General features: G+C 45.8%; 1 protein-coding gene across 1 annotated transcript in view; it reads left to right on the plus strand.

Annotated features, from left to right (window-relative positions):
• Positions 1–17,290: 17,290 nt before the first annotated feature.
• The window catches only part of JAM3 (junctional adhesion molecule 3), a 69,674-nt gene continuing 62,151 nt past the window's right edge, over positions 17,291–24,813 (plus strand). The window contains exon 1 of the mRNA XM_012739609.3: positions 17,291–17,396. Within this exon, the coding sequence (XP_012595063.2) occupies positions 17,321–17,396 (76 nt within the window). The 5' untranslated portion in view covers positions 17,291–17,320. The remainder of the gene's footprint in view (positions 17,397–24,813) is intronic.

Below are 24,813 nucleotides of genomic sequence, written 5' to 3' on the forward strand. Positions count from 1 at the left end.
TTTTTGTTGGCACGACTTGCAGGGCTGGGAGGCAGGCTGCCCCTGGCACCTGGCAGGTGGAGGCCAGGGATGCTGCCACACGTCTGCGACACACAGGACGGCCCGGCAGTCCGGAGCCCAGGCCAGAGCGTAAATCGTGCGGAGGTTAAGAAACCCTGGGCTGCAGAGGTTCTCTTGAAGGTAACAAGGTGATCATGATTTTTAAGCATTTTAAACATAATAAAATCTAAGTTTTAGAATAAAATTCTGGCACAGTTGTGATGCAACTAGAGAGCTCTGTGACTGCAGATCCACAGATAAGCGTGACAGGGTGGGAGGGAGGCTTGGATCGCAGCGGGACCAGGAGGACGACACAAGTTCAAGGGGCTTGGCAAAAAGAGATCCAGAGAACCCGCTGAGGGGTGGGAGGCGGAAGGGGCAGGCACAGGGTCAGCCAGGGGACCCTGAAGTTTCCAGCGTGTGGGCGTGGGTGGATGGTGATGCCACCTCTCAACAGCTGATGAAGAGAAGGCTACACGCGGGAACAGTGTCCCCGGGGCCCCACCTGGGGGAAGCACCTCCGAAGTCTGGATGTGAGCCAGGCCCTCCAGACCCCCGCCCCCACAAATGCCGCCCTTCAAGACAGCCTCACCGCCCCTCGGTGCCCGAGGGGGGTGGGCATCCACTGCCCTGGTTCTCTTTCCTTTCACCCCAGCCCCCGCGTGGAATGGACAACGGCAGAAGGAAGAAGGAGGAAGGCCCCCCGAGGAGTCCAAGCAGACAAGCCCCAGGACCAAGAGCACCTTCCCAAGCTCCTGGCAGCCAGACGTGTCTCGCCTTTCCAGTGCTCACGACAGCTGTGGCTGCGGGTGCAGAGAGGAGGGCGGGGAGCTGTGGGCAGCCCTGGGCAGCAGAGAGACGGAGCTGCCCCGAACCCTGGTCCCTGGCCCTTTGAGTGAGCTCTGAAGACAATTAGAGGAGCGGAGAAAGCCCCAGGCAGTCAATCCAGCAGCGGGTGAGCGCGGGAAGTGTCCCGTTCTGTGCCCAGTGCTGGGAAGACACCCTCCCGAACGCCCCAGCTGTAACTGGGAAGGCAAGACTGACAGACAGACAACAATCAAAGGCAATTAAAGAGGCCACTGCTATGGTAGAAGGAGCAGTGGAGAGAGGTTAGACCCACGTTCTAGCCCAGCGCCTGGGGCCTGAAGCAGGTCCCTGCACCCCTAAACGCTCCAGCCACCTCCAAGTAAGTTATCGATAACTTCCCATTGTCCGGATTATGGCTGAGAGAGGCACCTCTGACTGATTATACTGACCCCCTGGAGCACTGTGTTGAGAAGGATTCCGAGGCAGGGTGTGGGCGTGGCAGGCTTGCGGTGGTCAGTCAGTGATGCCTCTGATGGGGGCCGCAGGGGGCCGTGACAACACGCTGGCTGCTTACTAACCATTCCCAGCTAGGAGCAGCTGACAGAGGTCATTTCTAAGGGCGCCTCCAGCTCTTATATTCTGTAATTCTGTGACTTAAATGTCAGATTTCAAGGCACTGGCTAGAAGCACAAGAGGCAAGGAGGAGGAGATCCGCGTGGGCAGGCTCTGGGAGGGGGCGGCGCTCTAGCTGGGCCCGGGATGGGGGAGTGCGAGTAGCTGCACAGGAGGTGGGAGGACGTTTATGGGCACAAAACTGGGGCTGAGCATGGGCTGTTCTTGGTGAAGGAAGGAGGAGGCCAGCATCGCTGGAACGTATGTCTGTGTTTGGGGCAATTAAGATTATACATGTGAGGCCAGTTACATACACAAACAGGAGCTCACATTTACCAAGTGCTACCATGTGGTAAGCCACAGAACACAGGCGATGTTTCATGCGTTATCTTTCCAATCCTCACACCCCTTTCTCATGGTAAGGACTACTGCTAGCCTTCCCTTTAGAAGTGGGGACAGGGCTGTTCAGCCACTTGCTCAGGGCCACACCACTAGCAGGCAGTAGAGTCCTGCCTTGAGCCCAGGCAACACGGTTCTGACGGCTGCAGGCACAACCTCTCTGCTCTGTTGCCTTCTCGCCTCTTAGAAGCTGAGCAGTGAGGAAGCCCAGCAATGCAGACATCATGGCCAAATCTATGGATTCTGAGGTCCGGAAAGAGGGTCAGACCAGCGTAGCTTGAGGGTGGAAGGCCTTGCCCTAAGTAATCAATCACACGAGCAGATCCAAGCCAAGGATAGGGCAAAGTGAACACAGATCCCAGATAAGCGCTGGGTCATTCAAGACTTTCTCCAAACCCTAAATAGTCTATTAGAAACAACAAAAAAAGTCCCAGTACTGTGGGGATAAGGCAGGAGGATGTGGAAGGGCATGAAATTCCAGGGTCCTGGGCTCAACCTATGGGGGTGGAAATAGAGCCCACAAGGTCTTAACACAAGCTCAGAGACAGAGATGACAGCCTGAATAAAGATCTCAATTCAGACAAAGCTGAAGCCTTGTCCGGGGCTGCAGGCTCCGGCCATCCCCACTGCTGTCCCTGCCTGGCACCTGGTGGTGTGCAGGGGAACTGTGCTCTTCCTCCCTCTTTACCTAGCCCCTCTCCTTCATCCTTCCTTCCTTCTTTCCTTCCTTCTTTCCTTCCTACCCTCCCTCCCTCCCCCCATCCTTCCTTCCTTCCTTCCCTCCCTCCCTCCCTCCCTCCTTCCTCCCTCCCTCCCTCCTTCCTTCCTTCCTTCCTTCCTGGGCTCAGGGGCAGCTCCAGCCCGAACTCAGCTTGGACTTTCTTGGGATGACCCAGGAAAGTGCTGGCGGGCATCGCCCTGCCCCCTGGCCCCAAGCAGGGAAGAAACTTGGGTCCCTTGCTTTTATCCGGCCAGCTGGGCTCAGCAGTCTGGGGATGAGTTTGAGCCTCCCTTCCTCCCCCCACCCCTGCTCTCTTCCTCAGCTGTCCTGCTCAATCTCAGGCCCCTTGAGGTCCTCCCTTCTGGTTTCTCCGTGTGGCCCCGTGGAGCTTCCCCTCCTGAGGGGAGAGCAGAGCTGTAACACTGGGCTGGAAATCCCAGCAACCAGCAGCTTCTCCCATGCTACCCGCATCTCCTTGCGAAGCTCTCCAATATGTCCCTGTTGACTGCAGGCCTCATCGTGTAACTCTGTCCAGGAGTACTGCTCCCTTCTGGGCCACTGGGTCAGCGCAGCCTCTCTCACTGTCAGGAAATTTGTCCTCACGTCCCAGCTCCTTTTCTCCCGCGAAGCCGGTCCTTCTTGTCTGGGAAGCAGCTGCGCTTGCTGCTGCGGGGATTGCTCCTGAGCACCCTGCTTGTCAGCAAAAGCAACTTCCATCTTGCCCTTCCCGAAGCTTATGGCCCAGCTCCTTGGACCTGAGGCACAAGAAAGAACACTTTCCCCCCAGCAAGGGACAAAGGAGGACAGCCCATGCTTCCGCAGGGTGCCTCTGGCTACCTGGAAGAGACGCTGTGGGAAGCGCCAGCTCCACAGCATCTGGGCTTTGCTATTTCTTCCCAGTGGACCTAGTGGTTCGGGCCCTCAGCCGGGTGAGGCACCAGCATCCTTGCTCCTCCTGAGCCCCCAAACTCTCCTCTCCCTTCCCTCCTTCTCTTCCTACACATCTGCCTCCATTGACACGCGCGTGCGCATGCACGAACCCCCGCACACGTCACTTCAGGGCCTGTCTGGATCTGTCTGGGACAGAGCTCGGGCTGGCATAGGCAAATCGGCGTGGGTGTCAGAGACAGGGGACCCAGTGACGCCTGTCCCTCTGCCTGGAGAGCCAGGAGATAAGAGAGAGACAGGCCGCCTCCGCCCGCCAGCAACCCAGGAGGGGACCCGCAGCCCAGACCCTCGCAGGCACAGGAGTCCTCCGTGCTGGGGGAGCCTGGCCTCACCCCCAACCCCTGCTGGATGACAGGAGGGTGATGGGGCACCCCAGAGGGCATCGAGCCATTCCCCTGGGGGCTCCTGAGACAGTCTAAGCTCCTTTCCAGTGGGAAGCAGCTATGGCCACGAGCCCTCAAGTGCTGCTTCCTCAGGGCAGGGAGGCAGGCCACCAGGCCAGGGCTAGGAGGGGCCAGCGAGCGGTGGGGGTGGGAGCTGCTGCAGAAAGAGGAGCAGCCATCCTGACGCCATCAGACCTCTGTTTGTTACATAAAGCTCCAGCTGACGTGGTATAAGTAGTGACTAAGAAAACTTCCCAAACTTTCCAAAGACAGTTGGTGATCCTCCACCCTCCGCTGTCAACTGGTGAGAACTACCCCCACAGAGCGCTGCAGAGAGGAGGCTCCAGTTCCCGTGGCCCTGACTCACCACACACGAACACTCCCAACACTCTTTCCCAAAACAGTCCCCTCCCACCCATCCGCCCTCCTACCGGGGCTGGGTGACAAAAATGAACGCCCCAGAGATCTTGCCAAGTTCTGGGCCAGGCTTAGCCCAGGGAGCACGAAATTCCCCCACGGAATGGGAGGAACAGACACCCTCTCCTCCTCCAGAAGCAGGCCATGTCCGTTGGAAGGGAAATCGCCACCTGACCCTACCATGATCACTGTGTTGTTTTTCAAATAGCCTGGACTACTTTCCCTCAAAAAAAAGAGATCAAAGCTCTGTAATCATAAAATATTAGGGCTTAAAGGATCTTAAAGACCATCTTTAACCCTCTCTCCTTCCCTAATCCCATGCACTACCCATGCACTCCTTCATCTACTCGTCCATCAAGTGGCCACTGCGTTCTTGCGATTTGCCATGGACAACACAGGCACTGGGGACCAACTGGCCACAGTCTGTTTCCTCAAGGGGCTTGTCATCTAGTGGGCGGGAAAGAGCGAACAGGCTCGGAACACGCGTCCCAAGCACTATGGTGGGAAGAGTGCAAGTTTAGGAGCACCAAGAGCACCACCCAACTTGGGGCAATAGGGACATTAACTAAGTTGAGCTATGAAAAAGAAGGAAATTCTTCTTCATTCAGTAAGAGTTCTGTTCAACACTTAATATGGCGAAAGCCCAGTGTTAGGCATGCCACGTGAAGATGAACAGAATTAGTGGCCACCAAAAGAGTTTACCGCATGGTGAAGGACATAAAGGCACAAACTTCCAGAACATCCTATACTATGTTCTCAGCACAAAGAAAAGATAAAATGTTGGCGGTGATGGATATCCCAAGTACCCTGAATTAATCATTACATATTATATCAATGTATCAAAATATACACCCCAAAATATGTATAACTATGATATATCAATAAAAGACCCCCAAAACAAAAAAGAATATACTATTCCTTCTGAACTGTGCACATTGGTAAAAAGAAAAAAAAAAAAAAGAATATACTATGAAGCACTAGATAACACTCCCAAGAGAGGGACACACAGAGCTCCAGGGAGTGTCCAAGAGAGGGGGAGGGGAAACTCACGGTTGGGAGGATAGCAAAGCTCCATGGAAGAAATGGAATGTGGGTTCACCTAGAGGGTGGACAGGATTTAAAGGCCCCAGTGGAATGGGGAGGGGGTTTTAGGCAAAAATAATGATGCCAGTAAAGTTTAAGAACCAATGATGTGATCAAGCATAGTGGCTCATGTCCGTAATCCTAGCACTCTGGGAGGCCAAGGTGGGAGGATCTCTTGAGGTCAGGAGTTTAAGACGAGCCTCAGCAAGAGTGAGACCCCGTCTCTACTAAAAATAGAAAGAAATTAGCTGGGCAGCTAAAAAACAATCAAAAATAATTAGCCAGACATGGTGGTACACACCTGTAGTCCCAGCTACTTGGGAGGCTGAGGCAGGAGGATCCCTTGAGCCCAGGAGTTTGAGGTTGCTGTGAGCTATGATGACACCATGACACTCTAGCCCAGGCAACAGAGAGACACTCTGTCTCAAAAAAAAAAAAAGAACCAGTGATGCACATTTGTGGGAACAAGAATACATTAGTCTGGCTAAAGCACGTGAGTGGAAAGAGTGGCAAATACAGCTGAACTAAGCCTTTAACCGGAGCTTTTGGCATTAAAGGGCGCGTTTGCGGGGAGCAGGGGAGGAACGAGGAACTGTAATAGAAAGAGTCTGCCACACGGTGGCGCAACGAGGCCAGGGAAACGGCGCGGCGGCCGGGCAGGCGCGGACGCTCCCTCGCCGCCCGCCAGAGTGGCGCCGCGGACCAGCCCTCCGGAGTCGCATCCCAGGGCCGGTCGGCGGGATCCGGGGACACGGCAGGGTTCACAGAAGTGGGTTTCGCTCTTTGCTCTCCTCTGTCAGTTTATAAGCCCAACATGACCAAGAGCAGGGCCCGGGGCACCTGGGGCGCCCTTGGATGCGGGTGCAGGCGGAGTCTGTGTGTGCTCCGTGCGCCGCCCTGGGGCGGACAGGGCGGTGGGCGGGACAGAGTGCCTTCTTCTTCTAATGAGGGGCTTAGAAACAGAGCCTAGTGCTGCCCTGGAGTTGCGTGTTTCATGGGGCTCTCCTAAGGGAGGGTCGGGTTGCTTCTAACAAGAGACTGATCGTTACACATTTAAGCAGGTATCAAAATTTCACATGTGCCCCATAAATATGTACAATTATTATTATATATACCAATGTAAAAAAGAAGCACAGAAGTTTCCTTTCTACTTTTCATCCAAAACCCATCCTACACACAGAGCATGCAAATCAAAAATGTGTCCCACCTCAGTCCATGCCTATTGTTAAATATAATTCCCACCAGTGTCTTTTTCCAGACACTCTTGGATAGCTTTTGCAAAATGCTGCTCAGAAGCAAGTCTAAGCACAGATGCACACAGATCCGTCCTCATCGCAGCCATGCACTGGTTCCACAGGCAGAGCCACTGCGGCCCTGCACATGGGGGGGGGGGGGGGCGCAGACAGAGTCACGTGCAGATTTATCTCACTTGCTGCAGACAGAGTCATGTGCAGATTTATCTCACTTGCTGCAGACAGAGTCATGTGCAGATTTATCTCACTTTTCTCCACACAGAAAGACAGATGCTCTCATACACACACACACACACACACACAGTCTCGCAGAGAGGACAGACACAGTGTAATGCAGGGACAGGAATAACAATCCCCTGCTGATTGGGGCCCAGCACCATTTGGCCTTGGAGTGGGAAGTTCGCCTCCCTCCCCGCATGCCCTTCTGAGCTCTGCGTGGAGACTTGCAGGCGGAGGAGGAAAAGCAGCTTCTCAGAGTCAGACAGCCCTGACCTCTCCTTCCCAGCTCTGAGGGTGAACAATGCCAAGACGGGGAAGAATGGGTTTGGAATTACTGTCGGAGAGGTCAGGAGAGCATAAGGAAGACACACCCAGGAGAAGGGGCCTCAGAAGGGGCCAGGAAGGATTGCCTCTGTCCTTGGAACTTGGCCTTCACAGGGCATCCAAGGGTCAGAGTGCTTGATGATACAAGAAAGAAAAGTTATGTGTGTGGGCCTGGGTGTGTGGGAGGCGGGTGTGAGAAAAGGGAGGTAGAGGCAGGGAGGAGAAAAGGACAAACCTACTGGTGGAAGGAAGCCATTGAGAAGGGGTACAGGGTAAGTCAGAGAAGTCAGAACAAAGGAATATTCACAAGGACTCTAACTTAGAAGCGCAAGAATGGGAACTGTCATAAAAAGTGAAAGGAAAGGGGTCTGATCTGAGAAGCAGGTAGACAGAAAGAGGCCCAGGAGAGCCAAGGACCTGAAGCAGGAGGGACAGGGAGCCTGTCTGCAAGTCTGTCCATGAGGACCGTGAGGTCGGTGGCCACAGCAAGGTGGGGAAGGCGCTGGGATCATCTGTCACTTACAAGCACAAGCTCCACCCAATCCCGATTAACAGGAATTAAGTGGCATATGGCTAATCCTCCTGCCACAGCTGTTAATACTTTTCAGACACTGCAGAGGGAACCAGGCAGCCTCCTCAGTCTGCAGGCTTCTCCGAGCCTGGCAAAGCTCTGGCCACCCCACCTGCTGCAGGGGCACCCAGCCAGTGGAGGAGGCAGGGAGCAGCTGGAGGCTTTCTTTAAATCCTTGCGGAGACTCCTAATCCTTCACAAGTGCGTGCCATGCATGAGGGGCTCTTCCTTCTTCCAAAATACATTTGTGTCCGTATTTTATTTAAATAGTCACAGAAAACTCATGAGAAACAGTGGAATATATCAATATAATTCCCATTAAATATTAGGAAACAAATCCAAGAGAAGTGAAAGGATTTAATCAAGAACAGTTACTCAATAGTGAAGTTTGGATGTCCTTGCTCCCAGCCTAGTATATGGAAAAAATACCACTCCATGGCTTAGAGTGACCAAAAAAATAAAAAGGAAAGGAAAGAAAAGAAAAGAAAGGAGAGGGGAGGAGGGGCAAGGGAAAAGGAAAGGAGTTGGGGGAGGGAAGGGTGAACCAAGTGTACCCTGAGCATGGGATGAGCACTGTGTAAATGACACCTTGCTAAGCTTTGTCTAAGGTGAGCCCGAGACAGGATTCGTGGGGAGAAAGTGCTCCCAAGGAAGCAGGGGAGGAGTGTGGGAAGCAGGGCAGGGAGGGGAAAGAAAGTGCACTTTCCGGCAAGTCCCAGCCTCCTGATCCGCTGATCCAGAGGGGAGCTCCAAAGGGAAAACTGCTCAGAGTTTGTCCCAACAGGAAGCAAGGGAGCTGCGTTTTCACACATACTCCAGGCCAGGGAAACAGCACGGACCACAGAGACAAAGCCTCTAGCACTCCCAGGCAGTCCTTGGAAGAGAGCTGTGGGTGCAGCCTTTCCAAGCAAAGGAAATGGCAGGGAGGGGGGACAGAGCCCCCCAGCAGGGTCTGCTACTGACAAAGCAAACGCTTTCAGATCCCCCTCCACTGAGAAGTCTTCAACTCAGATTTGTAAAACTCGGATTTCTCCCCTTTAGGAGCTCATAGTCCAGCAGAAAGACGGATTATGTTACATACCTACGTTCATAAAGAATGTATGAAATGCTATTTCATAGATACCTGCAAAATACTTTGGATCACAGAGTGCGGGGAGGTGGGGTGTGTGTGTGTGTGTGTGTGTGTGTGTGTGTGTGTGTGTGTGTGTGTGATAAACTGAGTTAGCTTTGATTCACACCACTCCCCTGTTAGAAAATCTTCAATAGCACTCCAGCCCCTGTGCACTCATTTCTAATGACTTAGCATAGCATTCAAGGCCCTTAGCTAGTACCCATTTGCCTACTCTACTGATTTGGAAGTGGTATATTTCATTTCTATCCTTTTAAGAATTACCCTTAAACATGTAAACTATATGCTTTAATTTTAAAGGTTAAATCTAATTAACTTTTACTGTCCTCTCAGTATTCTAAATGTCTTCCAACTAGTTTTTTAATTTAGTGAGTTTTTTTTCTTTTCTTTCTTTTTTTTTTCTTTTTAGAGACAAGGTCTCACAGTGGCATCATCTTACCACACTGCAACCTCAAATTCCTGGGCTCAAGTGATCCTTCTGCCTCAGCCTCCTGAGTAGCTGGGAACACCACACCTGGCTAATTTTTCTTTTTTCTGTTTAGGAGGAAAGAGAAAGTGTCTCTTTCTTACTCAAGCTGGTCTCGAACTCCTGGCCTCAAGTGACTTAATAAGAGGCCTAAGTTGTTACACATAAGCAAATGCTCCCACTCCCACACAGCGGGCCCTATAGTGAGAGTCTAGAGACCATAAAAACAAGAACACAAAGAATTCTCCCAAGAATTGGCCTCCAATTAATAATTAATAGTCAATGACAAGACCAGGCGAGGTGGCTCCTGTAATCCTAGCACTCTGGGAGGCCGAGGCGGGCGGATTGCTTAAGGTCAGAAGTTCCAAACTACCCTGAGCAAGAGCGAGACCCCATCTCTACTATAAAAATAGAAAGAAATTAATTGGCCAACTAATATATATATAAATTAGCCGGGCATGGTGGCACATGCTTGTAGTCCCAGCTACTCAGGAGGCTGAGGCAGGAGGCTCGATTGTGCCCAGGAGTTTGAGGTTGCTGTGAGCTAGGCTGATGCCATGGCACTCACTCTAGCCTGGGCAACAGAGTGAGATTCTGTCTCAAAAAAAAAAAAAAAAGTCAATGATGGTAAGACTACCCATGTGGGGGGCGACCTAAAACAAACATGACCATAAAAGCAAAAAAAAAAAAAAAAAAAGCCGCCACCTAAAATTAAAACCAAAAAACACTTCAAATAGCTACATTATTTTATATTACCTATCTCGGCCTTAGCTTTTAAGCTCTGTCCAACACCTTAACTTTAATAACCATTAGAGGTCTAAGACTATAAACAATTATTCCCTTTTAAAACAACTCCAAAATTAATTAATATCACTGCTATACTCAAATACTCACACACAAAAAACTAACTTTAAGTCTGGGGGGTATAAAAATAAAGCAACCTGTGCATTAGTGACTCAAGTCATTGTCATGTCCATGCATGTCTGTGTCATTATTTTATGTTCTATGTCATTCCCGTCCTATAATCAAGCCATGTCACTAGGTATTTCTCTATCTTTAGGAAGAAAATTTCCACAATCATGCTAAGCACAAAGATATTCTTTTATTCTTAAAACTCTTTAGAGTCATTATGACACCTACATGAATGCACTTTACTTAACGTTTGTATTGCCGGCACTCTGTAGTACCCCCTCGGGTGGTGTGAGATGAGCCCCTCCCTGAATTCATGGCTGGAGGGTGTGGTGTGGGAGTCACAACTCTCACATGGTGCGACAGACAACACTATGTTTGCCATTTCATTCATCAGGAGGATTGTGCTCCATTCGAAGAAAATGTTTATTAGTCCTATTTGGGAGAGCAGCTAAGGCTCCAGGGAGCTTGAGAAGGGAACAAGCTGCTCTGAGGCAGGCCAGGGTGGCATTTTGCTGGTTGAGGCCTCAGGGGAGGAGAGAGGACGATGGTGGGGGAAGTGAGAGGAGGGCCCATGGTGGGGGAAGTGAGAGAGCACTGGGAGGCCCAGTGCTTCCTGACAAAGCCAGGACAGTGCCACGCTTCCAAACCCGCCTGCCATGGGGCTGAAAACAAGAAGCATTGTTACCAAATTATACTAAAATATTGAAAAATCTGTAATGATAGTGTGATGTTTAACAAAACTTTTCCAGGAATTGATAGCCGAAACAAAAAAAAAGAAAGAAAGAAAGAAAAGAAAAGCAACCACAGATAATGAAGTTTTGAGTAGGATAATAAATAAATTTAACTGAACAAACATATATTTAGAACCCTATACCTAACTCTTACAGAATACACTCTATTTTTTAAGCACGCATGCACATTTGAAACAATTAACCGTTACTAAGCCATGAAGTCAGTCTCAACAATACAAAAGCCCTGCAAGCATTGCTTTTGTACAGATCTGTTCTCCGACCATGGCAACACAATCCCTACTTCCATATACTGAGAAACCAGTAAAGAAGACTTCTAAGTGATGAATGGCTAAGTAGAGGTCATAATTGAAATTATAAAATACTTGGGATGAAGTGACAATGAAGACAATATATGCCACCATTGTGGGATGCTGCTAAAGCAGTACTTAGGAAGTATTACAGCCTCAAATATGTATTAACAGAAGAGGAGATTGACAACAATATTAAACTCTAGAAGTCTGGAGTATTAAGAGAACTACAGAGAAAATATAGCATTGCAATACAATGCAATTAAGTGTGGGACCGGTGTGTGCACAGTGAATTACAGAAGGACAGAGGAAGCCACCTAAACCATCTTGGAGGGGACAGTGGGGTCAGGAAATTCTTCCATAAGGATATGATGCTTGAAGTACCTTCTAGAGGACATAGTGGAGTTAGGAAACTGACCAGGCTGCAAGGGAGGGTGATACATCCAGAAAGGACCACACAGGCAACTGCAGTGGCTTGTGGGAGCCCAGCAGGTTTTAAGAAGTACAACTAGCTCAGTGTAACAAGATTCAAGGGGATAGAGGAGGAGGTAGGTAGTATGAGATGTCAGCATCTCATGATGCTCGTGAACATAAGACTTGTTTTCCGGTCATACTTATGGATCTTAACTATGTTCCGAAGGTGACAAGGAGCCATGTAAGAATTTCAAGCAGGACAACATGAACAGACATTGGTTCTGCAGAGCATCAGAGTCTTATATGCATTCATTCCAAACATTTATTGAGCATCTTTATTGTTCCAAACCTTGTACTAGCCACAATTTTGAAAAGAGAAGTCTAGATACAGAAAGAGCTGCTTGCAGATCATTTTGACAATCCTGATGAAAAATGAGGATGCAGTGAGGGCGGCACTGCTTCCTGTGGGGAGTGCACAAGGAGAGTCTTTGTGTCTCAAAGCTTAGCAGAGCTCCCTATTTCCTCCCTGTGGTCTGTCCTGGGCAGCAGCTAGTGCTAGGCCTGGGATGCACAGACAGTACAATCCTAGGAAATAATGCATGGCTGGAAAACAAAACATTGCCTGAAAACAATGAATGGACCAAGGTGTGATCCAGGAGCGTGAACGATGCAGGAATGTAGGTGCTCTTAGGGGATGGGTGATCCAAGTTGTCTGTCCTTCGTAGGGCTGAGGTGGCCATCCCCACTGGAGTAGGTCTCTGCTAAGCAGCTTGAGTGCTTTGAGGATTCTGACATCACCCAAGAGGACCAAACACATCCAGTCCTCCTGATTCGAAATTTTGTGGGAATATAATTCCATGGGATTAAAAAGAAACTATAGAATCTTATCCAGAGCCCTTGTCCACTTACTTAAGGGGCATGATATTGAATAATCTTTGGGGAAAAGGTTTCCTGTGGGATAACCCTCATTATGTTAGAGACCTGGGAAATGGGATCAAATGCCCCCCTTGCCCCCTCCCCTTTCCAGTCCTGGAATAGAACACCCAGAACCTCTGTAGTGACAAACACAAAATAGCGCCCTCCTCGTCCCTGGAAAGGTCTGAACAATACAAGTTATCATGCCAAAACCCTGGCCCCAGTGTCCTCGGGAAGCCCTGGGGCAGGGGGTGACTACAACCAAGACTTTGTATAAGATGCAGGATCCTGGTAGCACAGGAGGGAGAGCAGAGAGACTCCTGCTCTCCTGGTGTTGCCAGGAAGTAAACACTTCATGGTGCAATGTGTGTGGAGAAGATTACCTTTAATTGGAGAGCTGGAATACAAAGACCCCCCCATTTGTAAATAGAGGAGTTGGGGCATTCCGGTAGCACACAACTAGAGCCCGACACAGCAGGTACCTATTTGCCCTCCTGCCCCACCCTGAGATCACCTCCACCACCCCTTTGCTTCAAGCCAACTCAGGCAGCACACATATCCTTGAGGATCCTCACTGTCCCTAGCCCTGGGGCACAGTCTAGGAAAAAGAGTTTCTTAGCGGCCGGGCGCGGTGGCTCACGCCTGTAATCCTAGCACTCTGGGAGGCCGAGGCGGGCAGATTGCTCAAGGTCAGGAGTTGGAAACCAGCCTGAGCAAGAGTGAGACCCCATCTCTACTATAAATAGAAATAAATTAATTGGCCAACTAATATATATAGAAAAAATTAGCCGGGCATGGTGGCGCATGCCTGTAGTCCCAGCTACTTGGGAGGCTGAGGCAGGAGGATTGTTTGAGCCCAGGAGTTTGAGGTTGCTGTGAGCTAGGCTGACGCCACCGCACTCACTCTAGCCTGGACAACGAAGGGAGACTCTGTCTCAAAAAAAAAAAAAAAAAAAAAAGAGTTTCTTAGCTCTCCCCAGTCCAGTGAGAACATTGAACAGATCAAGAGAAGGAAAAAAAGTACTGGTCTGTTTTATGTCATCACTCCTGTCCCTCCTGGAGGGCATCTGGGGACTGTTGTTTACTAGCTATCTCAGACACCCCATCTCTGGTGTCTGCAGGGGGGCACTCAGCCAAACCTTGCTTCTACACATCCTCCAAGAATGAACTGAGGCAGACACCCCGATAGAGGAAGTGTGAGTGACATTCTTCACTAGGACTTGGGGTTTGTAATTCTTAGGGACCTCAGCCTTGGGGAAGCAAATTCTATGTCAAAGGGTTTCTGTTGTGCATGTTACTGTCCACTCTTGGTTATTGTGTTGTGTTTGTATGTGCACTGGTGAGAAAAGAGCCCCTGACTGATGGAGGTGCAGCCAAGACACTTCAACTTCTGCCCTAACATAAGTGGGTGACTTTCTTTAACTCCTAGCATGTATGATATGCTTACTTAAACACACACACACACACACACACACACAAGCACATGAACACCTAGCCTCCTTTTGGTTGGTGAAAGGTTTATTAAATAGCTCCTTATAAAGGCCTCTTTCTAGCAAGCCACTTGACAAAAATTTTGCGTTAGTATGAACTTTGTCAACTGGACTACTACAAAGGAGAGGAATATGCAAGTGAATTGAACTGCAGAAGAACTTTCCTTCTTCTGTAGAACGTAAGCAGCATATGTTACTGGAAGAAATGGAAGTTTTGTCTGCTATTGTTTCCTTAGATGAGTGCTGGAGGGGTTTTCCTATTTAAATAGAATTCTAGAAATTCTTTGAAGAGAACAAGCAGGGGATGATAATTGGGGTAAAAACTGGGAGAACATAGTTGAAAACACTGGGTGGAAGATGGAACTTGAAGGGAGGAGGATTTGAGCAGTAGAAAGGTAACCAGATCTTTGCTGAACCCTGAAGAGGGATGCTTTAATGGATGGACCCCAGGGTCAGAGACTTCTCTCAAATGATCCCACTTTCTCTCAAGCTGTGAGGGTTGACATCAGATGATTGTATAATGGTACAATGAAGGAACAGAAACCATAATGGTGTTACTTTTTAAGAATATAGTCACACAAAGAAAATAAACACATGTGGATATAAAACTCCCTCTTTCCTTCTCATCCTCCCCCACCAGAGTGAAAATCCTTTCCTTTATCAAAGCTTTCCAGGAATATTGCAACCATTTTGTCTGATCTGAATCAAAATAGTAGGAAAGGGAAGAAGCATAGGTAATAAACATTTCTTGAGCACCTAGTATCTTTCAGGTGTTAATTTCACATAATCTTCACAATGACCATTGAGGTGAATAGTATCCTCCCTATTTTACAGACAAAGAATCCAAGGTTTAGAGAAGTTAAGAAACTTTCCCAAGTTTACAAAAAACAGAGAGAGAAAGGGTAAAAATCTACCTAATAGTTACAATGAACACTATTCCTGTGATGGGCACATTAATAGCCCTGACTTAAGCATTATAAAAGGTGTCTGTGTACCAAAAACATTTGTACCCCTTAATATTTTGAAATAAAAAAACCCAAAACAGTCTCCTCAGGTCTTCCCAGAGGCAAGTCTCACAGGAAACCCCACTATTTATTGCCACTTGATTTGCACTTTGTGTTTGTATTGAAGAGTATTGCAAGCACTTTTGTTTATGTTCAGCACAAGGGTATTTAGTTCCCTGGGCTTTGGAAAGAAATGTATCTCTCTTTTGTAAGCCACACATTATAAATGAGCATACCCAGATGGATATGTTGTGACAGAGGCACAGACTCCTCAGCCTGGCTCACGGAATACTTCCAGAGCTTTGCTTCTGGCCTCATTGAGTTCTAATTCCATTCTGAACAGCGTTAGAACTCTCCAGGGAACAACGACATCCTAAGGAAAAACAGACACATGTGTCCCACCCTGCCCTACCACATCTGTAGTTAAGCTTCCATTGCAGGATCATGTCTTAGCCACCAGTAATGACATGCAGAATCCATGTGTGGAGGAAAGCAACGTTTTATAATGAAGCACCTGCCATCCATCCTACGAACCTCTGCCCCTTATAGAATATGCATGCAGCCTTTCATTGTAATCTCAGTCTGAGTTTCAAAAGACTCCCTAGCAGAGAAGACCATTTAACAGACAGACCATTACACAATGCAAACACAGGAAATTCAGTAGGAGAAAAGAGGCACTGGTTTCTGAAAACTGTAGTCTGTCCACAGTTAAATGCCATCTCACATTTCCCAAGTAATCAAAACGGTTCCTTCAGTTAGGTAAATATGCCTGGCCATGTGACCAGGAGCTAACGGGAATAGAAGAGAAAAGAGAATAGAAAAAAATTTCAGTGGGCCTAAAATTTTCTTCTTTTCAATTTTTCTATTTTGTGTTTGATGAAGGGAGAGAGACCACAACTATACAATAACTTTTGCACATTTTTACTTGTGACTTTGGTACATGGTGACCTGAAACACAAAGAAAGTTTAGGAAAGAAAAGAAATAAAATCATAATAAGTGACTGAGTTTTTAAAATATTTTTAATCTGTCTTTATGAGATTTTTGAGAAGGTAATTAATTCATACAAAGTTTTGAGCAATTAGAAAGACTTAAAAAGAAGATTATATGGTGATGAAAGTTGAAGAGTATCTTTGACAACAAGCTCAATCTATTTCATGTTTCCTGGCATATACTTATATATATATATAAATCAAGTATATATATTATATATAAACAGTTCTGTGTTGCAAAAAACTAAAAAGATAGAATGACTGTATGAAAAATTGAAGTCCTTAAGTTAAACATTAAAAAAAAATTAGTTGTTGAAACTGGCATATTTTACTAACAATTATACTCAGAATTCTGTTGTTTCTGGAAACAACTTTCTAAATTAGGGGATTTAGTTTCTATGCTAGATAAAATAATAAAAGCTTTTCAAGGATTTTCCATAGTATTAAATGACACTTCAAATTCTCCTGTCCAATTTCAGGTTCATTTTATTCTTCTCTTCGTCTTGTCTGCTGGTCCTCATAATATTCTGCTCCATTTTTTCCCCCTAGTCTTGCCATCTCTCAATATTCAAAAATCAGGGCAAAGACTTAGCCTGCCTTTTTGCAGATTGAACTGTTGGGCATATCATCATGCTTTTGATCTACCAGAGACACAAATTATGTTTATTTTAGCAAGACATTGCTTTTACGTGCTGTATAATGCGTGTCTTGATTATGTTTTAAGCAAATTTCAGCGCTTTTTCCTCCCATTGAATCTGGAATCGAAGGCCTAAAAGATGTGAAAGCAATATGCTTCCAAGATAACTGGGCTGCATCCGTATTCGCAAAATAAGAGACACTCATTTCCCAAATTGCAATGGAGTGTTCCTTCTCCGACCCGTAGTGATGTTTTTATTCTATAGCTAAAAAAATGTACCCCGACCTACTCCTGAACGCGCTTCCTTACTCTCTTTCCACAAGTTCATTGAAGAGACGCCCCTGAGTCCGATCCAGAGCATCGCTGCATCCATAGCAACCAGACTTCAGCTTCCTCTGTCGCCATGGTACCGGCTCGGCCGGGCCTGGTGGTCGCTATGGTAACTGGGGGCGGGTCGCAGGGTCTCGGCAGCGGGGCGCATGCGCGCGGGGACTGCTGTGTGTGCCGCGCGGCCGCGGGCCCCTCAGCTCCCCTCAGCTCCCTTCGACATGGCGCTGAGGCGGCGGCCAGGACTCGGGCTCTGCGCCCGATTACCCGACTTCTTCCTGGTGCTGCTTTTCAGGGGTGAGTTTGTGCGTTTCCTCCTTGGGAAACTAGGGTCTGGGGGTAGGGGAGGCAGAGCGGGCCGAAACGGCTGGAGCCGGCAGGGGCGGGAGTAGCGGTCCGGGCTCCGAGGACCCCGGGTCCCGGGCCGGAGGGGCGGGCCGGGCGGCAGGGCGGGACCCGGGCCGAGGTCGGGGCAGGGGCCGTGGGAGGCCCGCGGCGCGACCCTGGCGGGCTAGTCCGGGCTAGGGGCCCGTCCGGGGGTGGGTCGTCCCGGCGGGGTCCAGTCCGGTGCAGGCTGACCCCGGGCGGGGTCGGAGCCGGGCGGGGGACCCTGTGCGCGCCGCGACTTACTCCCGTGGTGGGCCCGACCGGCGGCGGGCCTGTCCCGGACGGGGGCCCACCCGGGGGCTGGTTCCTGCTGGCGGACTCGTCGCGGGCGGTGGGCACGGCCTCGTGGGAGGACTGCGGCTGCCGCGGCGTGGGCTCGGGAACTTGCTGGAAGACACTGCGGAGCAGTCCTTGCCCGGGAGAAGTGGCCAGTGAGGGAGGGCGTTGCGAAGTACCAGCGAGGCAGAGCTCAGGGAGCTCACAGCCCTCTGGGGATCTGCCCTTGATATTTGACTCTTGCCTAAACAAAGGAATTGCTTTCCCTTCCTAGAAGTAAAACGCTTGGATATCAACCTTTTTTTGTCTCCAGCCTGGCTGAAGAGACCACACAGACCTGGAAATAGCAGTTGGGCCATTTGATCAAGATACGCTCATAAACTTGGGAGTTTTGTTCATTTTCTTTCCCATTGTTGGAATTCTCATTAGATCTGTATACCCTGGACAGGAGGACTGAAATAGCTGACATTTAGTGAGCATGTACTATATATTAGGCACTTCCATTATCTCATTTACTCCTTACAACAACTTTTTGAGGTGGGTTTTATTTTATTTATTTTTTATCTGAATATGGAATAAACTTTTCTTTTTATTCTTAAGTTATTTCAAATTGTCAGTATACTCTTTTAAAATAAATAGGACATGAAAAAATGCTTTTTAAATCTCATCTTTTAAATGTGTATAATCTTGTTTCCTTAATATGCTTGGTAAAATTAGTCTTGAGGTGCGTTTCATTAACGCATTTTCAGAGTCAAGTGGAGTCTACTTTCCAAGGCTGGATTCTGAGTGGTGGAGAAGCCTCAGCTTCATGTCTACCTAAAGCACTACACCAAACTTCTTCCCCAGGTGGGCATCCGCTGGTAACCAGACCAGGACCTTTTTCAGTTCTTAGGTCATTTTGTTGTTTGGCTTAGTTGCCACTGTCATCCCTTGATGTTTTCCAGAACGTAAAATTAAAACATGAAAGGACTGTTCTGGAGTGAGGGTGGATGGACTTAGGAAAACACAGCATTCCTGTGTTTGGTGCTCATTCTGATGGGATGCTTGTGGTGGTGGGAGTAAAAAGTGAGAGTCTGGGTCAGAAGTGCTAGAAACAGGGCTCTGTAACAGAGGATGAGTTTCATTGTATAGATGGTGTACATAATTTGCCTGAAAGTGATTTCCAAAACCAGATGTGGTTGGAAGATATAAGTGATCAAAGGCTAGGCAGGGGACAAGGGTGTCAGGAATGTCCAGCACGCGCTGTGTTGGTCACTCTGACACTGTCCTATTCACCAGCCTGGAACAACTCCCTATTGTTGAAACGGTCTGTTCATATGAAATTTTGCAGTTTTTATTGCAGAAATATTTGGCAGTTTAGTTCAGAAATGAGTTTCAACTTGGTAGTTTGTTAATAAAACTAGAAAATGCTAAGAGCTTGGCATACTCTTAACCTCAGATTTTGCTCTCCCTGAGGGGCTAGTTTTGTGGCTTCTGGCTACTAAGGGCAGAAATTTACCTGTAGAGAATAGGAGTAAGGATCAAATTTTGCAAACTAGGACTAATGACAAAGAATTGAGGTTGTAGAATGTATTAATCCACTTTGAAGGTGTGTAGCTATCTTTTTTCATAGGGGACTCTTTTTTCATTATTTGGTTTGTATCCTAAGCGTACTTTAAAACTTTATTCTTCCACAGGTCATGACAACTGTGTTTTTAAATCTTTTATGATTATTTTTTCTATTACTATTATTCTCATTTAAAATTTTTCGGTTCCTGATAAAATAGCAAACATTTCTTTAGCAGTTGCCCTTTGCCAGGCTCTCTTATAAAAATTTAATGTGTATTGATTCATTGAATCTTGATAACAACTCTAAGTGGTTATTACTATTATTTTGCCCATTTTGTAGATAAAGAAATAAAAGTATGGGAGATTTAGAAACTTGCCCCGGGGTGATATATATGGAAATCTTCCATGATTTATGTTAATACAATTTTTGGTTAGTTGTATTATTCCATTTAACAGTGGAGTTCTTATCAGTTTAACCAAATTATCAAGTGTTCAGAGCCATGTAGTTTGTATATAAAATATTCTTTTGTTGAATTCATGACAGGTGCAATTCAGTTTTACAAATGTTATGCTTCATGTCTTTTTGAATGATTATGTAGAAATTATTCTTAAGTTTCCAAATCTTTGAGGTCCTAGAGAGAAGTGTTACATTTAAAATTAAAACAGTAACAGTTTGCATTTTTGGGATAAGACAATTTGTGTGCTGAAGCATATCAAAATCTGAAAATAAAAATTTCCAGGAAATTTTTGAGAAAAAACTTTACTTCCATTTATGTTTGTTTGGACTACTGAAACTTTTTTTTGAATGGCATATTCTTTTATGTTGTTTTAATTTTTCTTAATTATCTGACAGATATAATCATTGTCAGACTTCTGTGGGTTTTAAGAAAAACAAAGAACACCTGCCTTGAAAGCATGTAATACTTCATATCAGCTGCTCATTCCCAAATAACTTGTTGATGGGCATTTGTTCTTGAGTGCTTCAGACTGGGGAGACTGAATGGATAGCTACTAGAGATACTTAATCATAGTAGTTGAAGTATTATATCCAGAGTTATTATTCACACAACTCCTGAGCTCTATGAAATTTGCTCTTAAGGCAGCCTCATAGGGTAGGTTGAATCAGTTCTTTAGAAGAAATCAGACTTTTATCAAGCATATCTTCTGAGATGGCCACATAATGTAACAGAAGCAGCTATGGATTTAGTACATTCAACTAGCAGCTGTTAGAAATGTGATATTAATTCCTTCTCCATAAATTCTTTGAAAGTTTTTAAAGCACAAGTGGGGTAAAAGAAAGGAAAATCTGTGTGAATGAAATTAGGATGTGTGGAGTGTGCTGAACGATGCCCTAGTCATGAATTTGGATTCCCTTTTAAGATATGTTTGGAATTAGGTGGTGTGAATGTGATGATGTTAGGGTTGAATACAAATTTCAAATCTTTGTATGTACCCTCTGAATTCTAGCAATATATGCAAATAACTCCACTGGAGTATAAAGAGATGCTGAAAGAAAGTTTTGGTAAGCACATTCTTTTACAGCTAGTTTAGCAAGGACAGTATTCACTATGGTCCTTTATACAGAGAGCTAAAGCCTCTTGCCACTTGTGGCACACAGAAAGCTTCCTGAGAATTAGCCCTTGCTTCTGATGTTCATTGAATACTATAGTATTTTGTGTTGCTGTGTTTTCTTTGCTTTTCAGTAGTATCTATTATGTGAATATATGTTATATTGTCCATGAGTAGTTAATATGTACAGCAGAGGTTTCAGTGCTGCTTGTACAGAAACATCAAACTATTTAATAAAATTAGGATTATATAAACATTTTTCCATATGTTTTCTTTCATTTTCAGAGTATCCCAAGGCATCTGTGGTTCAGCCTTCTTTCTGCAAGTTATTGCCAAAGTCAAATTCTGCCATATCCATACTATGTAATATGTCTAATAATCTCAGCTCACAGTTATCCTTCCTATCTCTATATAAGCATAGATCTCAGTCTGTAGTTCATTTCATTACAACAGATTTATTGAGTATCCATGATATGCCAGGCACTGTTCTCCACTCTGGGGGTGCAAAATGAATAAAGTATCCCCAGCCCTTAAAGAACCAGGGTGACAGCATGCTGAATTATATTGGGCTTTAGCTGTTGGGTGTCAGTACACTGTATCTTCTCAATGATATTAAAAATTTGTTGGGAATAGAGGCTGAATTTAATTTCTTTTATATCTTTCCAGAGGTGACTCTAGTAAATATTCAGTTTGTCTTTCTTTGTCACTTGAAAGTCAGTTAACATTTCTTAAATATTGCCTGTATATCTAGGCATTTTTTTATGTATCTTAATTCCAGCAGCCCTAGGAACTTTTGGAAAGTCTCAGTTTTTACTATACTAGTTGCTGTGGAAGGAGAATGGTAAGTATTTCTTGGCTTGATTTAATTTCAAAATCTTTCTGCCATCTACTTTATGCAATTACAAGGTTAAAAAGGAGAAAGGGGCCGGGCGCTGTGGCTCACGCCTGTAATCCTAGCTCTTGGGAGGCCGAGGCGGGCGGATTGCTCAAGGTCAGGAGTTCAAAACCAGCCTGAGCAAGAGCAAGACCCCGTCTCTACTATAAATAGAAAGAAATTAATTGGCCAACTGATATATATATAAAAAATTGCCGGGCATGGTGGTGCATGCCTGTAGTCCCAGCTACTCGGGAGGCTGAGGCAGGAGGATCGCTTGAGCCCAGGAGTTTGAGGTTGCTGTGAGCTAGGCTGACGCCACGGCACTCACTCTAGCCTGGACAACAAAGTGAGACTCTGTCTCAAAAAAAAAAAAAAAGGAGAAAGGATGGAGAATTGCTTATGATATAATTTAAGTGTCGCAAGGTGTAGGTATACCAGTATATAGTGTATGATTACAATTACACAAAACATCTTTTCTTACGAGAAAATGAATGGAAGAAAATGAACCAAAATGTTGGCAGGGTCTGTTTCTGAGTGGTAGGTCTTATGGCTTATTGCTTACTACTTATTTATTTTCCTGCCTGATTCTTTTATTCTTTTGTTTGCTTTCTTAGTGTTCTTTAATGAGGAGGATATTGTTTGTATAATGAAAAAAATTGCATTTTGTTTTGGCTTCCAGTAGATACAATAGTGGAATTTAAAATTTGGCACAAGTAATGGGAAAACTTAATTTGTTTAGTTTAATGTGATAGCGTGCGGATTGTGCCTTTTTCTAGCTTCTTAATGTCAGCCACAGTAGATGAAGGAGGGGCTGACTTTAAGCTCAGTGGTTTGATCATGTATTTTTTGTGACCCATTTGAGAGATTAGTTGTCACTGGCTTTGGCTGGGGGAGTTGGCTGCAGCATCCTCAGCAAATGTTAACTGGAAAACTGAAAGAGAGCTACTGAGAGTACCCGCCTCCCCCCTTCTTTTGGAACAAACAAAATAATCTGAGTTAATGCCTTGGTTCATCTCTTCATAGTCAGTGGACATTTATTGAGTACCTACTGTGTGCCAGCTGGGCAACCCCTGGAGGATCTGTTTTTTTCCTCTTGGGTAGTAAAAATACAGGGTCAATTTGACTTCTGAAAGTAGACTCTGAAAGATGTTTCCTGAAGTGAGCTGTCAGCTGATGTACCCTATCACTTCTTCCTGCTCAACATGGACTTCCTCGTTGGATGTCTTTCTCTAAGGAAAATATTTAAGGTCTTTAGAATGAAATGCAGCTGTCTGGAGGCTTACAGAGAATGCAGCAAATCCTAAGACAGCTGCATTTTTTGTTTCCCCATGTTTTTCCTCTAAAGCATCTCTATCAATGTACTGAAACTTTTAATCAGCCAATTCATATTTATTTGGCAGTTTTCTCTTTTTACGGCCATAAAGCTTTCCATGGCAAAATAGGGAAATTTAAGAAAATGCTTCACTTACCCGGAGGAACATACAGTTTAGGTAGTTAACTAACAGAGCAGCATTAGGGTAAATATTTTATGTGTTTAGAAGTGAGAGCACTCACTCTGGGTTGGCCTGGTAGAGGAGAATTTCAAGAAGGAGCTGGACTTTTAGGGATAATTTTGAGTGACATAAATGCAGATTTGGGGAAATGGGGTGGTGATAGCCATAAAAATAGAAGAAATAATATGAACAAAGTCCCAGACTTGGAAATGCAGGTGCTGTGTTTGTGACCAGCAAGTTATTATTGTAGTGATAAATAATAACAGCTACCAATTATTGAAAACTATGTACAAGGCATTGTGCTGATTGTTTCACCTGGAGTCTGAGTGAGCTTGGGCTTCTATGACAGAATAGCACAAACTGGGTGGCTTAAATAACTGACATTTGTTTCTCACAGTTTTGGAGCCTGGGTGCCCAAGGTCAAGGTTCCTACAGATTTGGTTCCTGGTAAGGGTCCTATTTTTGGCTTGCAGAAGACAATGTCCTCATGTGGTGGACAGAGAGAGAGCTCTGATGTCTCTTCTTATAAGGGCACTCATCCTATGAAGGGGGCTTCATCCTCGTGACCTCATCTACACCAATTAACAAAGGCCCCTCCCTCCTGCTACCGTCACATTAGGGTTAGGGCTTCATCCTATGAGTTTCAGGGGAACACAAAATATCAGTCCATAGTACCTGAACTATCTTAATTGGTCTTTTGTTTTGCTATACCATCCAGTTTTATATAATTAATTGGTCTTAGTAGTCACTTTTATAGGTTTCATTTTGCAGATACTGAATCTGAGCCGAAGGCAGGCTAATTACCTGGCCCAAGGTCACAGTTAGTAAATTGAGGAGCCAGATTGGCCATCGAAAAGAGAACTTTGGCAAGTAACTAGATGGTAAAGCACTTTAAATGCCAGGCTGAGAAATTTGGACTTTATTAGTAGGGAGTGGGGAATCTGTGGCCTTCTGGATCCATTAATGTGTCCTTTTGACTGATTCCAAATTTTACAGGACAAATCCTTTTATTAAAAGGGATGCAGAAGAGAAAGATGAAGCTTTTTTTCCTTCCTTTGGTACTTAAAAAAGAATAATCTTAAAATCAGAAGGCTGCAGGTTCCCCACCAAAGCCTGGATACATAATTTTAGGTTGACAATTATTTTGTTTTAGAACTTGGACTATCTATGCTTTCTGGTTTTTATTATTACTGTTGTGAAGTCTGTAGTTATTCATGTCTTCAGTCTTTTCTAGGGTTCCTGTCTTCTCTCCAGCTATTTTAAAGATCCTTTCTTTGCTTTTGGCATTCTGAAATGTTGCTACAAGATGTATATATAGGGTGAATTGCTTTTCACTTATTCCACCTGCTATATGTTTTGCTTTGTGTATCTGAATTTCTTTCTTTCCTGAGAATTCTCAGGTATTATCCATTCAAATATTATCTAGTGTCTATTTTCTTAATTTTTTCCTTCTGAAACTGATTAAACATATTTAGTCATTCTGTCTTGGAGAACTGTTAACCTTTTTGTCATAATTTCATGTTCTTGTCTCTTGCTCTGTTCTGGGTTTCTTACTCACTTTTGT

This window comes from Microcebus murinus, chromosome 4, assembly GCF_040939455.1.
Source record: "Microcebus murinus isolate Inina chromosome 4, M.murinus_Inina_mat1.0, whole genome shotgun sequence".
Taxonomy (NCBI): Eukaryota; Metazoa; Chordata; class Mammalia; order Primates; family Cheirogaleidae; genus Microcebus; species Microcebus murinus.